The sequence below is a fragment of the Orbicella faveolata genome, unplaced genomic scaffold (genome assembly GCF_042242905.1).
Source record: "Orbicella faveolata isolate gen_17 unplaced genomic scaffold, um_ofav_v1 contig_35, whole genome shotgun sequence".
Taxonomy (NCBI): domain Eukaryota; kingdom Metazoa; phylum Cnidaria; class Anthozoa; order Scleractinia; family Merulinidae; genus Orbicella; species Orbicella faveolata.
Genome location: NW_028301564.1, coordinates 29,510,700 through 29,527,955, shown reverse-complemented (window position 1 = coordinate 29,527,955; position 17,256 = coordinate 29,510,700). Strand labels below are relative to the sequence as shown.

Below are 17,256 nucleotides of genomic sequence, written 5' to 3'. Positions count from 1 at the left end.
TCGGTCGGAACCGCCGAAGTGGCCATCATCTTCCCGAATGTTCCATGGTAAGATATTATCGCTAGCGCTATACATATATATATAGCGGGTCAGCGCGCTACATGGAAACAATTCAGAGTTAATGCAAGCATTGGAGACGCTATATAGAAGCTTGGTGTTTGGCAGTGCAACAAAACTAGGGATTTTAAATATCTGGGAAGAAGAAATCAGGTATATATTTACTCATTTCCATTGTACGTTAAGATAGGGCTTAACCATTGCCTTGCTATTAGTTACGTGTGCCGTGTGTGCACTTAAATGCGAAATACAAAATAAAATACAAATTGAACAAAAAAAAAAACCAGCTTTACATTACGGTACGCAGTCTGGCATAATTCTTCATTTTTTCCACCATAGTTTGAAGAGGGGGATGGTTATGACGCCCGCCGCAAACATCAAAATATCAAAATTTATGTTGGAATGTCCACGACCGTGCATGAGTTACCTCGCCAAAACGTTTCTATTGGTTAGTTCTTCAGTCTTTAGATAACAACTGAATCGTGTTTTATGCACGGTCATGGTCAAGGCCGAAAATGTAAACAAAAACAATCACCAAAGGACTTTGTCGGGCTTCATAACTGTTTCAGTTTATAAACTACGTTTCCGCTTTATATTTTTCGTTCACCTGAAGCGATTCAATACCATGTGACAAAAATTTATATACCTACGTCACTTAAGAATGACTTCACATGTTGACATATTCAATGCCTTATGGACGAATACGAAGCGAAAACTTAAATTCACATCAGGTTAGACTTCACTGACCAAGATACAAAGCATCAGTTTTAATCAGAAATAAAATACGCTAATAAAATAGAGGTGCTATATTAAGAACGACTAAACTTTACCAATATTTAATGACACTGAAAGTGTATTGTTGGTGAGTTAAGTGCTAAATTTGTCCTAAATTGCGCAATTACAAGCCACCGGAAGTTTAACAAAGACAGCAGAGAGTGTATCAAAGTTGTCTTTCACTGATGCATACCTGAGTTGTAAGGCTGACTCCGTTAAGAACTGAGACGTCTGCTAGTTAGTGAGATGTTGCACTTCTAACGAGAAAACTGCTCACCTAACTAGTGTATGTGATCGATTTTCCCTCACGTCAATGTGCAAGATTTATGATGTTCCAAAACTAAACATAACCCTGAGGTCAGAAGCATGTTAGACAGTGTTCATTGCTTGCTGTGAGCCTACAGGCAGCAGCATAATAATCTTGGAAACCCTGTGTTTCCTGATAACAATGCCAGCAACTTTTAATTTGGGTAAGGACGGTAAGTTTCAATTTACGAGGAGGGTGAATAGGGGTATGCAAATCCGCCGATCCATGCCGTTTTTTTTCACCAAATCCGTCGATTGCTCACCTGACTTGTGTACGTGATCGATTTTCCCTCACGCCAATGTACAAGATTTATGATGTTCCAAAATTAAAGGACGGTAAGTTTCATTTTATGATCTTTTATAGACCAAAGTGTTTTAGTGGACAATGCACTTCTCGTAAATTCATAGGAAACTACAACCGGGACCGATTGGAATTTTCCATATCCTCACTGTGCTATAATGAGGTCACTCATTCCCCGCTTTGAAACAGTGCCTATGAAATGAAAAAAAAAAATTGCTGCTTATTTGAAATGTTTTTCAAAATAAAAAAGACTGGCGTTTTCCTTTTTGCCATATCTTTTCCGATTTAGAGATATTGACGTTTTTGTATTACGCAAATTAGGAAAGTGATCGCGTCATAAGTAGTGCCACTGAAACAGTATACCGGTAAAACACTGAATCAACGGAATATCTCTAAAAATATTGGAGCGGTGTTCTTCAAACTTGGCACCAGAAATGTACATCACAAAAGAAACAAAATGGCATATGTGATAGGTTACTCGGGATGCGACCTGGACAACTATCGCATCATAAAAATCTCGAGATCATAATCTAATTGTTTTATAAATATATATAACTGTTTCGTGACTTATCGCTAAGTTTTCTTAACTTTTATAACAACTAAAAGTTTAAAACTTTCTTATACTCTAAATTATGTAATAAAGAGTGCTAACGACTTAAAAACAGTTTCAAACTGACTCGTTTTGCTTTCGAGGTGCTATTATGACAACATAATCTTCTTGTCAAATAGATGACTAAACAAACACTTGCCACGAATTGATTGACGCGATTCGCACTAAAGTGTTTGTTGAGGCATCGTAGATGCCGATCCTGGGTTCCACGGGCCGCTAGCTATCTTGGTCTCTTGATGCCAGCAAAACTGGGGAGAGTACACAATACTCGTAGGTAGGGGTGGTAACGCCACCGCCTCTATCCACGGGCATTTTGTACTCTCCCCAGTTTCGCTCTCGTCAACAAACCAAGATGGGTAAACGATCGACAGTACGATCTCAGGGAAAAATAGGGAACTGTGAACAGTCTAAGATCTAGCCTATTTCAAAATTCGCTTTGTTATAGTTTATTTACTCTTGCGGAGTAATGGCATCATGACCAAAGAGGCGTCGAACAAAAAATGTTTCCTTAATTTTAGCGGAATTATCAGTTAGTGCTAGAAATCAGAAAACTCTCCCAAGCAAATTAAGATAGACTATGAAAAAGGCAAGCTGAGTTTTTCAGTATACCCGAATGCAATCAGTTTTTAAATCTTCTCCAATTTTGATCATCCACGCCCTGTTAACTTTTTCTGTGTTTCATTTTGGTTGTTCGGAGTTTTGCGCGTTCTTTTGAACTTTCATTTAATTTCTTGAGTTGGATATTGACAAACCATTGTTGACTGTCAAGGATTTGTCTTAATATCGACCAATGCTAGCCAAAATGCATCCCGCAGGTTTGCATATACCGCAACAGAGCCATTCAAGATTAAAATTACCGGACTAAACACAAGAAAAATCATCAAACACCACCATACTGCAGGCGTGTTTTTGCTTCGGTCTCTCATACTTGTTCTGTCCACGCTTTCGGCTCTTTGCGCTTTCGAATAGCTACTTAGGAAAAAAAAACTGCTGTTTTGCAATCTACCCATTAGCACAGTTTTGTAAACACGGTAAAGGTTTTTCAGACAGGTATTTCGTAATTACTTTTCGTGTTATTCAATTTGGTAACTGAGAAAAGGGAAAGTCTGAATACGGGCCAAGTGGCCAATAAGGCCAGTTTCTGTAGCATGAAGCGACTAGGAATATTTCTACTTCTCCCTGTATGGGATGCTAGTCCATCGCAGGGTTACCCAAAGCATTAAATTCGCTGGTACTCATTTATACACCTGGATGGAGAGAGGTACTGTGAGAGTTATGGTAAAGAGCTCTTTTCGAAGTTGACTTTTCTAGAGGCAATTTCAGGCCATCTTGAGGTTTCTGCTCTACATCGGCCTCACCTTGGATTAAATTGTATCTACTTGAAATTTCTTTCTGTAGTGAACAGAAGTAGTCAGGAGCAGAAGCAGCAGCAGTAGCAGTAGAGGTACTAGTGTTAGTAGTAGTGGTAGCAGTAGTAGTAGTAGTAGTAGTAGTAGTAGTAGTAGTAGTAGTAGTAGTAGAGGTACTAGTAGTAGAAATAGTAGTAGTCGGCGTCGTGGTGGTGGTGACAGGTAGTGAATTTGATCTACACGTCAAGTTCTGAAGTTTAAATTTTCGTCGCATAAGTGTTGATGATTATAAACAATTATTGGATGAGGTTTTTGTGATATCCAGAACAATCAAGGTCGAGGTAGGGGTTTCAGCCGCACCCGAAGCCTGATGCTGATAACCCTTACCGAGACCTTGATTAATTTGGATATCACAAAAACCGAATCTAATAATTGTTTTATTGTACATTGAATGACGAAAAAAAAAAAAAGAAGAAAAAAATTCGCGTGAACTTGACATGAATACCCATAGAAATCATGCACCGCGGTCATACATGGCGTGATTACCCGTGGCCTTGAGTGTCCTTGACATGATTATTGCATAATCTGCAGCTAGATGATGTCACAGGCACTAATTTTGAAAACTCACGGTACGCTTTCGGCCAATCAGAAAAGAGATAGTGAGTTCAATGTATAATAACGAGAAAACCAAAAATGTAAGACTATTTACACATCAAATACGGAAAACAGGATGGGCGCAAATATCAAACGTTAACAAAAAAGAATTGGTTCATCCGTGTGCGTATATTGATCGAGTTATGGATGCACTTGGGAAGTTTAGAGAGCACACAAGAAGCTAGAGTTGCTCTCAGCTGCGCCGCGAAGAACTCTTACCCTTCTGTCGTGCTCTCCAAACTTCCTAAGTGCATCCATAACTCGATATACGCACGCTAAGCATGGACCAATTCTTAGCTTAATTGTTACAAAGCGTCCAAAATCATCTTTACAGACTGTTGTAGACGGGTCAGTTTTCCTTATTTTCATCTAGGTTGAATCTCAACAGACTACTCTCGGCACGTAATTCTTTCGTTATACTTCAATCAAAGGAAAGCACCAAAATATCTTAATCTGAGTTTCTCAAATTTCCTTTTACAGGTTGCATTAAGGGTGAACTGTTCCATAACAATACAGTAGAGATTTCTTTTTTGCTTTGAACATTAGAATTACTATTTCCCGAAATAGATGTTTCGACTTCTCGAAACATCTGAAACTTTATTTATTGTCTGAACAACATTCTGAAAACAAATAATATTTCTACATGCTCCTTTTTTCCAATTTAATGTACACATTTCCTTCTCTTAATAGCTTTTTTCTCTTAAATCTCCATAGAAAGATAATAACTGGTGGCTGACTAGAAAACCCTTAGTTACTTGAGTCTCCAGACTCATATAGTACACCTAATATATATATATAAAAAAATGTAAATGTCCGAGTAAATAAAGTAATTGTTGTTGTTGTTGAAGTCTTCTGTTAGCAAGTGAAAGAAGCTCAGCCAGTTGAAGCAGAATATCGAAAGTATTTATACTGTGGGAACTTATCGTTAAAAATGACCCTGAGGGCCGTTTCCTGTAGTCGTCTGTGGTTTACGTATCACTGGAAAGAAGACATGACCGCTAAATATACTCAGATGGTAATGTGACTCAGTTTATTATAATGATTTCGGGAATCATTATTCCATAGTGCTTCGGGAGACCTCTGTCCTTAAAATTATTGAAAAATTTCAAGTAGCTACCGTTGTCGCCCAAATGGTCTTGTTTGATTAGACTTTGGTGTGCTACAGACAAATATATTAGAAGGACAGACACTGAGACAGAAAGATAGATAGATAGGCCATATTCGAGTATGATCCATTTATTATTAAAGCTGCAGGCAATAAATAAGCAAGGTGGTGTGTGATTTTAGTTAGCTGATCCGCTAACTGAATTTCAAAGCCATGTTGTTGTTGTTGGTGGACGGAAATCCTTTTAAAGTCATTACTTTTCATAGCAATTTTTTATGTGCGGGAGGAAGAGAGTGGGAACTCGACGAATACAATCTGGTAAAAAGCATAGAATGAATGAACCCTTTTCAATGACTTGCTTCACAGAGATTCGCGTAGTGCTTGATTGGTTCCTTTGCTCGTTTGACCAATCAGAAGCACGGAATTTACTTTACGTCTCTTCATGGTATTTGAAAATGACGCCCATACAGTAGTGACGTCTGTTTCGTCCTGACAACTAGTTCTTTATTAAAACCATTTTAACTTTTTGAGTGACGTGTTAATTTCGTAATCATACCTTTTTTCATTGTCAGGTGTTTTACTTACGCGGAGATCAGAGCCTCTTGAACATGAATAAGCTAAGTCAACAAAAACGCCTTGATTGGGCAGAGCATGGAATGAATTGCTCAGACGACCTTTGTGTGCTTCCAGTCTGTATTAACTGGAAGGCATTCAGACAAGCAATTGCTCGCCAGAACGGCAGACAGACGCAAGACGTGCATACCAGAAGCAAAGATGCAAACCAGCATAAGAGTGGACTGGTTCGTGGCCATACCAACGACGAACAATTTCTGCAGTTCCAAAGGGAGGTGCAGGAGTTTGAACGAGTTCAGTTTAATATCAGTGAGTATTTAGCCATCAAACCAAATGTTAATCCACTTCAGGTTTACCAAGCAGTGGACAAGGTGGGAAGCCAGCAGGTATCTCAAGTCACTAGTTACGGTCCTATGCAAGACATTGAGAAACCGACTATTCCTAACTTCGACTTAGAACAGTTTGTTTCAATTGATTCGTTTGTCGTTCCTCCAGAGAAGAAAGAAGACATCAAAAATGATAAATGCCCACAGAATGATCATGCCGATATCCAGACTGAATTTCCAGTTGGACCCAGTGTTCTCAAGGAGACCGTTTGCAGCCAAAAGGAAAGTAAGGAACAACTTCAAGGAATTCAGGCTAAAGGTACCAACAAAATCTTTGGAATTCTGTCAGAAATATTACACGTGCTTGAAGCTCCTATGTCTGCAGAGCTTGAAGCATTTTGTATTCAAGTCCTCCAGAAGGCACATAAAGATATTCAAAATAAAAGCCTTTTAATGTCCTCTCCGACGATGTGCCCATGGGAGACCTCAGAGTTGGACATATTCTACCATCAGTGACACTTAACTAAGCGTTTCACTTATATTCAAAAAACGATAATGGTGATGATGAAGATAAGTTGCAATTATTCTATGAGCCCACGTTGGATGCGAGGTAAAAATAATAATCCAATTCAAGAGCGAATGGAATAATTGTTTCTCAACTCAGTTATCTGATAATCCATCAAGTAATTCGTCATGACCGTGATGGTGTTTGGATTTTCGACCTTAACTAGCATAGATTTTCACGATTTTATTTCTCTTTTTCCCCTAATTTCGGCCCTCCTCTCGGTGTTTGGAAATGCGGTCAAACACGGTCTTTCGTGCTTGATGTATTACTTCTATATAATTTTGTAATCGACTTGATGATATGAACATTTCAGTTAGATCTGAACGACGCGGATGATATGAATAGGCAGCATTATTCACTTTTTGAGTTGAATGATTTAAGCACCTTAGGAAAGAGAGCGAGACAGAATTTTCTTCATTAAGTACTCTTTGCATAATCAGCTCCAATTATGTCTTCGTTTTGAAAAATTGCGACAAACGGAAGGTTTACGGGAAAATCTGACGTCATGACGTTGCTAAAAAATTTACCGATGCCTCAGATGCAAGTCGTCATCAAATCATCGTCAAGATTACAAATTGTGTTGCTTAGGGCCTCCACAGACTAGACAGTTGTCGACAACTATTTGTTATCGTCAAGTAATTGTGTCTAGTGCAAGAATTCCACACATTGCAGTGTTATTTGTTGATGTCTAAATCACGTCAGAGAGACTTTGGAAAATAACGTTCAGTTCGCATGCTCAAAACACAACACGCATGCTCAAATGTGTGTCATGTTGTCGACAACTTAAGAGTCTCTGTCCATAAAAATGGAAAATAACTCGGCAAGGGTCGAAAATTCGATTTCGCTCGTATTTTCATGGTAGATAGGCTAGGGCATGACAAAAACCACTGGATAGTTTTTTTGGCAAAATATCCTTTCATTTCAAAGAAATATGCAAATTACCAACTTCCGTTAAAATCGTCATTTGACGCACCATTTTATTAAACAAGTTTGAGAGCCTCGCATGCAAAACCACATCATTCTTCCGTCTTTAAAACACTCAAATATTTTTGTGCAATGTTTAAATGTGTACTGGGTTGGTTTTATGGAATGTTGCGTTGTCTTTTTGGGTGCAAAATAATTACATTTCGAAGACATGAATTTCATTCACTTAAAAGTACTTCGTGTATATAATTAATTTTCACCATGTGCGAAACCTTCAAATGGATTAAGCTTCTGGTGGTTGAATCGCAGAAGGCTGATCTACAGATTCCTGTAAAAATTTCTTTGGGCAAATGATTGTGAGCGACGCGAGAGCTTTTCAAAATTCGTTAAAAATGCAAATATTTGACCATTCGTCGTCAAGTTTCAATTTACGGGTTAGACGTACATTTTAGCATGCGCCACATGACTTGACCTATAATAAGTTGAAATAGACACAGACCTGATAATGTTCTAGCCTTATTTGTTGCGAAAGGTAGGTTCAAAGCCGATTTGACGTGTTTCTAGTCGATCTCTCACCATTCGTCGCACATGAAGCAGAAGTTTGCTTTTGTTTACAAAAGGTTAACGTCCGATGTACATCGCCAACTGTCAACCTATTATTGGTCGAATACCATGAATCTGTGACCATCTTTCTGCGCATATGGAGATCACTGCATCTAAGTCAAAAACGGCTGAGTCATTTGTAGATAGTTGCTTGCTTTGCACTGCGCCAAAATAATACGTTTGATCGATTGCTGACCATTGCTGATAAGCGTGTCGGCGCAGCACAATTTTACAGCCGTTGTTTGTTCGTCACGCAATGCTGTCACGGCATATGCTGCACATTTAAAGACGGAAGAATGATGAGGTTTTGCATGCGAGGCTCTCAAACTTGCTTAATAAAATGGTGCGTCAAATGACGATTTTAACGGAAGTTGGTAATTTGCATATTTCTTTGAAATAAAAGGATATTTTGCCAAAAACACTATCCAGTAGTTTTTGTCATGCCCTAGCCTATCTACCATAAGAATATGAGCGAAATCGAACTTTCGACCCTTGCCGCGAAATTAAGAATTTGTCTGATTTTTGCAGGCAGGCACTCTTAAGTAGTTTCCCTTTTCGAAAAGGGAGACTGCTTAGTTGTAGTCAACAAAAAAACTTAGCGTTAAGTTGACCACAATTTAGCGTGTAGTTGTCTGTGGACGCCCTTGGAATCAATTAAGCTCTGACTGAAGTATAATAGAACAAGTACCAAAATTAAGGTAACAAACTCTGCTAGAGTTTCTGTAAGTTTAATTTCAAGCGAAAATCCATTTTCAATAGTTGAACGATATTGTGTCCGTTGTCGGATCTTGCCGTGAATGGTTTGCTTATTTTCTTCTTCATTCAATAACTTTTGTTGTACCTTTACTTGTAAGCCTTTTCCATTAGTTTAGTCAGTTGTGACATTCTGTTGCTTCTTTTAGCTTCCGGGATGCAATCATTTTATAAGTCTTCTGTGATCTATTACTGAAGAGACACATGGCAACATGGAATTTATTTGTCAAGTAGGCAATTCTATTATTCTATTATATAAGTTGATGTTATATGACTAAGAAACAGGGAAGAAGGATTAACAATGACTGTCTAACTGAATATTAAAGAGATCGTTTTCACGTGACGTCATCATTTTCTAAAATCCAAAACTAAAGAGCCACCAAAGTTTTTATCCTCATCATAAGATGCGGTATATTCATATCTGTTTACAATTTTACATTTACATTAGGTTATCAGTTTTAATACTGTCAAATGTTACCCTCGTAAAATAAAGTCTTACCTACCTACCTACCTACCTTACAGCTCAATAGCATGCTTCGTTTGGAAACCAGAGCATTTTGAATTCCAGGGTTATGGAAGTGCCTGACACAAGGCTACGATCGAGTTTATTGAAAAAGATACACTCATCTCATGATTTTGAGCCTTTTTAGAAGTTAGAGCATTGGGAAAATCTAATCTGTGACCGAAGCTCACAGTTTTCCTCGAGCTACGCTCTCGGAAAACTGTTCGCTTCTTGCAACAGATAATGTCCGCAGACAAATATCCGCGCATATTTTCACGCCAAATGGAGGCTATTGTTTACTGATACCAGTACAAGTGTAAGTAGTGTTGACTTGTGTTAAGTAGCAGTAGCTTGTTAGAAGTGTCCATATTGTATTATAAGTAACTGCAGCATTGTAAGTGGTGCAAGTCTTGTAAGTAATACAACATAATATAACGCCATGCATAATACAATAGCAGCATTGTAAAATACAATACATCCGTAAAAATAAAAATCAATACAATAATTTGAACCTGGCTGCTGCTTGCCGTTTTTCCGGCACTTAAAAATAAAAGCTAATAGTATACATGGTTTCCCGGCCTAGGGGTAAAAATGAACTTCTTTTTTCTCCAATCAGAAGCTCAGAAATGGTATTTAGTACTTTCTAGGATTTTTTCAAAACGCCCTGTCCTTTTAACTTTATAAACACCTCCCCTCTAAGAACAAAACGGCTTGTGAAATGTCGTATTTTCTACAGGAGTGCCATTATAATTACCCACATGTATCAAATTGAGTCTTTTTGGACTCAAAGCTGAAAGCGATGGGTTTCTTAGTAGTCATAGACATAAGCTATTTGCAGTGTCCTTTCCATCCTGGTCCAGTAGAGAGTTCCTGTTTTTCGATCGCATCGTTGAACAAGCGAGTTGTGTGTGTAGAACACGGCCCGGCAGTAATGATTACACTGCGGACATACAGCCTTGGCTAGGTATCTGGGAATTCTGTGGTGATCTTCGTCTATGGCCCACGTCCACGGACACTTTTGTGTACCTTCCCTTGCTCCAGTAACGAAGTTGATACCCCCATTGATTTGGGTGTGGTTGGAACTGTGCGCGACGAACTTGTTTTCCATGAAGATGAAGCGCTGACGAATCCGCTGCAGCAATTGAGAATCAGTGAATTGCTTTTTCCGCCTCGATGAGCAACTGCTTGAGCTTGGGAGAGACATCAGGCCAATAAGGAAAACCATCATCAAAATAACCAATAACTGAAAGTTAACAAACAGTGCACAATCGTTATAATTGTTACTTGCATGTGTCCCGCAACAGTTCTGACTAAAGGCTTCAGTTCATAGAGCTCAAATTACTTGCATCCAGCTGTAGATATCATACGAATATTTACCAATTCAAGCAAACTGTTTAATTCGGAAACAATTTCAGATCCAGAGCGAAATCTGTTATCTTAATCAGTTGGCCGTACGGTATATAGCGGGTTTACAGTATCTCCTGGGTAAAATTTATGCAATGTTTGGCCGCATAAAAGTTGAATAAGAAATGCTGCCCACTAAAAAATGCTGCTTACTGTTTTTCACACGGCGCGAATGTTTCAAATTCTGTTTTCGTTACTTTTCGTGTTTTATCCTTACGGGATTTAAATGTTTCCCGCGAAACCGAAGAACTAGAATTCGAGTTTAATAAGTTTAAGCGTATTCCTAATTAAGTGGAAAAGAAGCGGAGCTCAATCAGCCAATTACCATGTTCAACTGCATAACGTCTTTGCAAAAAGGACAATCACACATTATTGGCCAAAATGTTATCCCTTATACAGCATCACAGTGCAGCGCTAGGTCTCCTTACCTTTGCCATCTCTCCAGACTACTTGAGTTTGTTCTTCCTTCCTTCTTCTGAGTTATTTTGTCGATACCGCGAATTTCGTTTCTCGAATTCGTATATTCTTGTTTTCTCTGTGGTTGTGCACTGCCTTAACAAGCGCCTGTAGTGGTAGTGACTTGTGCAACGATTTATATACGTTTCGTAGCTCCAAAAGTATCACAAATGCAGTTAATATTCCACCCACATTTTTTTGTTGTTTTCAGCTTAAGGAAAAAATCCTCCCAATATTGAATATATAGGGTTATAAAACGAGTTCCAATTTAGTGACATGTCGATCTATTTCTGTGAATAAAAAGAGGATAAATTTTCCACGCTCTTTGCGGATGTCACCACGCCTTGCACAGTGAATGCCACGTGCGTTTCGTTTGTGTTCCGCTTTCAATGATTTACTTAAAACTTTTAAATTGACAGATCTCAAATTTAAGATAACCTTAAACGATAAAGGAGTGCTACCCAGCAACACTGTAGTAATTCTATCAATAGGTCTGTTATTTGTTTTTACGGCTACTGGGCAGATCTTATTTAGTTTTCCTCATTTGCTCAGTCACACTATAAATATCCTCTGTGTTCAAAAGAATGCGGTATTTAGTACACTGACCGGATAATTACGTAATCCTCATCCATCCGTGCAAGTTTAATTATTCCGCAACTTTAATGAAGGCGACACATAATTAAGTGAAGTGGCTGGCAAACATGTTTTCAAAGAATATCACTTTTGAGAAAGTTATCGTTTCTACAGTGTATAATAATTGAAAAAAATGTCCTACATTATTCTTACTGAAATGTGACCGTCTGACCGTTCACGAGCTTAAAGGTACAATTTCGAATGCCATGTTTAGAAATATCGCTTTAAGTATCCTATATGCACCGTTTGCCGTTCTCATTCGGCGTCGGTGCAAAGCATTCTTTTGTTTTTGAAGCCAAATCTTTGCAGTTCAGTTCCCGGTATAAACTTCCTCTTCCTCTCTTCTTCTTTTGTTGCTCCATCACGATTAAGTGTCCTCAATTTTCAACTTCCGGAGGAAGTTGTGAAACAAACAGGCCGAAAAAAGAATAAGTATCCACGTGTTTGGTGCGCCGTCTGTGAGGCAGTTCACGCATAGCATTCCCTCCAAGTTCAATTGACCAGAGTTAAAATTTATTTCTGTAAGGAATCATTTCATTTCATTCCCCATTTACTAGATGCAAAATGTGTAACAGAGGCGAGTGGTGAAACAGGTTTGTTTCATCAGTAAACATAAAAAAGTATAAAATATCGCTGCAAATTTTAATGCAAACGTGGTGGTTAAGTGCTGAACCACTGACTGGTTAAGTGGAAGTTATTTTTTCGAATGATGACAAGCTGTTTGTCAATCAATAAAATTTAATATTCCACTGTCCGATTTGTGTGGTTTTTTGATACCGCAGGGCATGAAGTCAAACACATATTAGAGCAGGTTCCATAATTTTATGTTAATTGTCATTAGATTTACAAAGGTTCATAACGAAGTCCAGCAAAACTGTAGTATAACCATATCAGATCTAGGCCATGTTTGTCAATTATCAGTGATATCTAGTTTCTGCGGTAAAATGCTCTATTGATATTGTTCATCTGTAGATCGCTAGTGGTTAAATTGTTCTCGCTCCTACATGTTATAAAAACGCCAATTTCAAGAAGACAATTTAACGATTCTTATTGCTAAGTAAATTCGACACGCGCCCTCTGTAGGCTATGCAGCTGATCAATTCATTCAACATGTGCAGCATCGTACATTTGATAAGACTCACGACGTGTATCTTTGTTTCCTAGAAGCTCAACATAAGACTGAACTGCTGTGTGGTCGAATACATCAAGAGTAATAATTAGTAAGCGGAAATTGAAACAAAAGCATGACATGGCAAAACTAAACAACTTCATTATGCATGTACTGATAAGTTATGCGTCGTCTGTGCGTCATTTTATGCCTAGCCACTTAATGTTGACCATTGTTGTTAATATCGAGAGTCTTCAGGCTTTTTTGTTTCATTTCATTTGCTGATGTTGTTTTTCTGTTTAGCTGCTTATTGTTGTTGAAATCGAGAGTCTTCAGGCTACCTCGTTTCATTTTTCTTCAATTTGCTTATGTTGTTCAACTCAACAGGAGTAAATGGGCACTCAAAGGAACAAGGAAGGCTGCAAAAACACGAGCCTCATGTATGTTTTCGAACTCTCTTAAACTGTTGCGAGAGTTTTCCACGGCTCTGTGGCAACAAGGAAGTGATTTTGTCTCTGTAGAGTCTACAGTTTATTTCATAAGATCCTTTGCATATGAATTCACCAGATAATGCCTTTGGCCATGATGACAAGTACATCCAACAAATTAAGGATGGTTTTTTTACTGAATAGCCAAAGTGACACATGCATAACACATGCAGTATATCCAGAAGCAGAATATGTTGCTTATGCTTAGTGAAACAGCCTTAACCGTCCATGCAAATCATATATTGTATTGTATTGTATATTATGTTCATAACGTTTATAAAATTGGTTAAACTCGCAAGTTTAGTCTATGTAGTATGGAATATGTATTACAAATAGCAACGACTAAGCAGTTTCATCCGAGTGTCAGAAATTGCATTCATGTACAGGGCCGTAGCTTTCAACAGGCAAACCGAGGCACTTACCTCAGTTATTTTTTTCGCTTTTGTTTTGTTTTGTTTTTTGAAGGGAGAAAATTAACACTGCTAGCAAATATACATTATACTGATTATTTGTCAAAAAATACCCGTAGGAAGAGAATTTAGCCATAAACATTGTCTCACTGCCTGATATATAAGCTAGTATTTTATGTCTTCACCTTAATAGTGCAGGAAACCGTCAAGAAAACACTTCACTGAGAAAGACTACTTGGATTAATTTGTAGTGTCTTGATAGACTTTGAATAACAACTCTCAAACAATGAAGTGTCCTTGCGTCGTGAAAACATTGATTGACTTTAAACTCGGCTTAGCTATTATCATTTTACGGCCTTAATTATTTGATAACAAACTTCCGAAAATTCATTGTCAAACCAACAGGTGGCAAAAGATAAGCATCCTGACGGACTGACCATGATTACCGAGTTTCTAAAGATATTTAAAAATTTTTCGTGGGAGCCCGGGACCATGAATGATCTCTAGAAGGACGTCTAGGGAAATGACGGACGATTGCTTCTAAAAAGATACATTTAGTGTCATGGAAAGATTGCACTTGCAGACCATTGATTAAAATTTGGAAAAACAGAAAATAAATATTTAATCTACTCAGTTAAAACCGCAGACTGGACTGAGTTAAATGAAATTGAGATTTCACACCATAATAGAGTTGAGCAAGGTTCAGAAGAACCAAACCCACTTACCAAACATAGAGACCTTCCTTTTCGTGGTCTACCTGCAAATCCTTCATTTTGTCTTGACTTCGTCGATATCGCAAGCTTAGCGAAATATGAACTCGGTGCGTGGGATATGAACAAGCCAAAACGCAAGGAGCTGGGGCTAATCAATCAATCTTTATTTGTACTCACTTTTGCTCAAAAATAAAATATTACAACAATGAAAACATTATTAAAAGTAAAAATTAGAGTACTAGCCGCCTGGAATAACCATGGGTGTTAGCGGGGCCAGGCAGCCAGTTAACATCAGCATTAAATAGAGATAAAATACAGGTCAGCAAGAAAACGGAAGCGCAAATCTGGGCTAAGGCTGAGGTTATGCACCTTGAGGTGCACAGCCCATGGTCGACATCGACTGATGGAGGCCGATAATCAGTGTTTATTGTATTTTACCTTTAAAAGCCTCGTCTGTGATTTCAAACCAATCGTTTGGTGCTGTGGTGATGGCTGGAACAGCATCGGCGGCTGATAACACCGTATTATGAATTTCAAAGCGAAGCACGCTGACCGTATTGAGCACATGGGAAACACTTAAGCAGACAAACCAGTTGAATACATTGCGCATTTTAAGCAAAAATGTAGTAAACGGAATTTGTCGATTAGACAGACATTACAAATCGCTGTTCAACAAAAACACATTTTTGGGCGAGTGCGGGCCTGCGCTATCGAGTTGCTCGTAGCAACTGAAATAGATTAATTGTCACTTTCTTTGTTGTGGCCAATTTATTATCGATGAAACTGGCCACAAATATAGTAATAACATTATTTTTTCACACCCCGTGAGTCCCCTGAAAAAGGTTGTAATTCAGTTCCACTGGAAAATAATAACAACACTGTCAAAAGAATACGTATTTGGAAATAAGTCGATTCTTAATGGTCATACACATAAGCTATTTGCAGTGTCCTTTCCATCCTAGTCCAGTAGAGAGTTCCTGTTTTTCGATCGCATCGTTGAACAAGCGAGTTGTGTGTGTAAAACACGGCCCGGCAGTAATGATTACATTGAGGACATACAGCCTTGGCTAGGTATCTGGGAATTCTGTGGTGATCTTCGTCTATGGCCCACGTCCACGGACACTTTTGTGTACCTTCCTTTGCTCCAGTAACGAAGTTGATACCCCCATTGATTTGGGTGTGGTTGGAACTATGCATGACGAGCTTGTTTTCCACGAAAATATAACGCTGGCGAATCTTCTGCAGCAATTGGGAATCAGTGAATCTTTGTCTCCGCCTTGCTGGACAACTGCGAGAGCCTTGGAATGACATCAGGCGAAGAAGGAAAACCACCATCAAAATGATCGATAACTGCAAGTCAAGGAATCAGCAAACATTAGTACTCGCAGTGATTGTTCATAAATTGGTTTCTTGATTGTGCTCAAGCAAAATCACTAGAAAGACCGTCTAAATCCCATCCGAATATTGCAAGTATGTCTAAAACTATGAGATCCAGGTCAAATTCACAACCAAATAGCAAGAAAGGTAACCTGGGTGCCAGAGGGTTTGTTTTGTTTCGTGGCCGCTCGGTGATAGCGACTTTGATTCGGCTTCTCGTACTATGCACTCAGCGTGCAAAAAAGATATCTGATCCAAGAAAGCTGTGATCAACCCTTTGTCCCTTTGTGATTCATACCCCATCTCGACACTGGAATCATTTGGTAAATCTCTTACTCGAAGGCCTACATGTACCTGAGTACTAGAAACAAATTTAGGTTTCCAATATTTCTAATTAATTAGCACCGGCTATGATATCATGAGCCGGACCGGGTCATTTCTCTTTTATACTTTTTTCCTTTAAAAATCTAAGCGTTTGTTCACATGCGAAAAGTCGGCTACCAAATCAACCTCCGGTTAGGTACTTATGTGCCGAATATATACGAACTGGTGGTCTGCTCCTTGTCCGTCTAAACATAGCCAAAATTTTGTTGCGGTGACTCCAAAATGGACCGGTCTACAAGGCTGGTCAAGTTTCAGACCGCGACGGTTCTAGAACTGGACATGGAAGGTTGAAATTAAAATTCATGAAAATTTGAGTTGATCGGGTTGACCTGATGGCGGGTTTGTAGTAAATCTTGATGCGACATACCTAGATCGATTAATTTTTGATCAAGGTTGGCGTGTAAACATACTTATTATGACTAGATTTACGACTCGGGATCTTTAAAGAGGATGGTAGTATCTGGGTACAGTAACAGAGAAAGGGCCTTCCTCGTCCTGGAACTGATACCTAACTCGCCGAGCATTTGCCACCCTTGATTTCTCATTGCTGAGATTATTTAACTAATAAATGAATTTATCAATAATCATAATTGATTAAAGTTGGAAATATGTCTTAAACGGTACTACCCTTCAACGCACTTCATGAAGTGATCAAAACGCAACTTTAAAAGCCTACTGAAGCTTATTTTTAAATCACTCGCTCGTTTAATTTTAAGTGCATAAGTTGGCTTGGTTTAACAAATATTTGATGTTCTTATTCATATCACTTTTTAAACTTTGTCCACGATGCAGTCAGGAGTAATAAGAAATTCAATCAAAAAATTCTACAGATCGAATAGATAAACGAAATAAATTTAATTTTGGAACGTATCATTCTTGTT

At 38.5% G+C, this 17,256-nt stretch overlaps 1 protein-coding gene across 3 annotated transcripts; it reads left to right on the top strand.

The window, feature by feature from the left end:
- LOC110043071 (uncharacterized) lies at positions 1-9,913 on the top strand. Of its 3 annotated transcripts, XM_020748483.2 has the most exons (4): positions 2-210; positions 4,900-5,066; positions 5,729-6,374; positions 9,050-9,913. In XM_020748483.2, exons 2-4 carry the CDS (start codon positions 4,983-4,985, stop codon positions 9,094-9,096), a joined length of 777 nt encoding a protein of 258 aa, XP_020604142.1. In that variant the 5' UTR covers positions 2-210; positions 4,900-4,982; the 3' UTR covers positions 9,097-9,913. The 3 variants fall into 3 exon arrangements, with proteins under 3 accessions (XP_020604139.1, XP_020604142.1, XP_020604141.1); XM_020748480.2 differs by lacking the exon at positions 9,050-9,913 and having other exon boundaries at positions 1-210; positions 5,729-7,436; XM_020748482.2 differs by lacking the exons at positions 4,900-5,066; positions 9,050-9,913 and having other exon boundaries at positions 5,729-7,436.
- Positions 9,914-17,256: the final 7,343 nt, after the last annotated feature.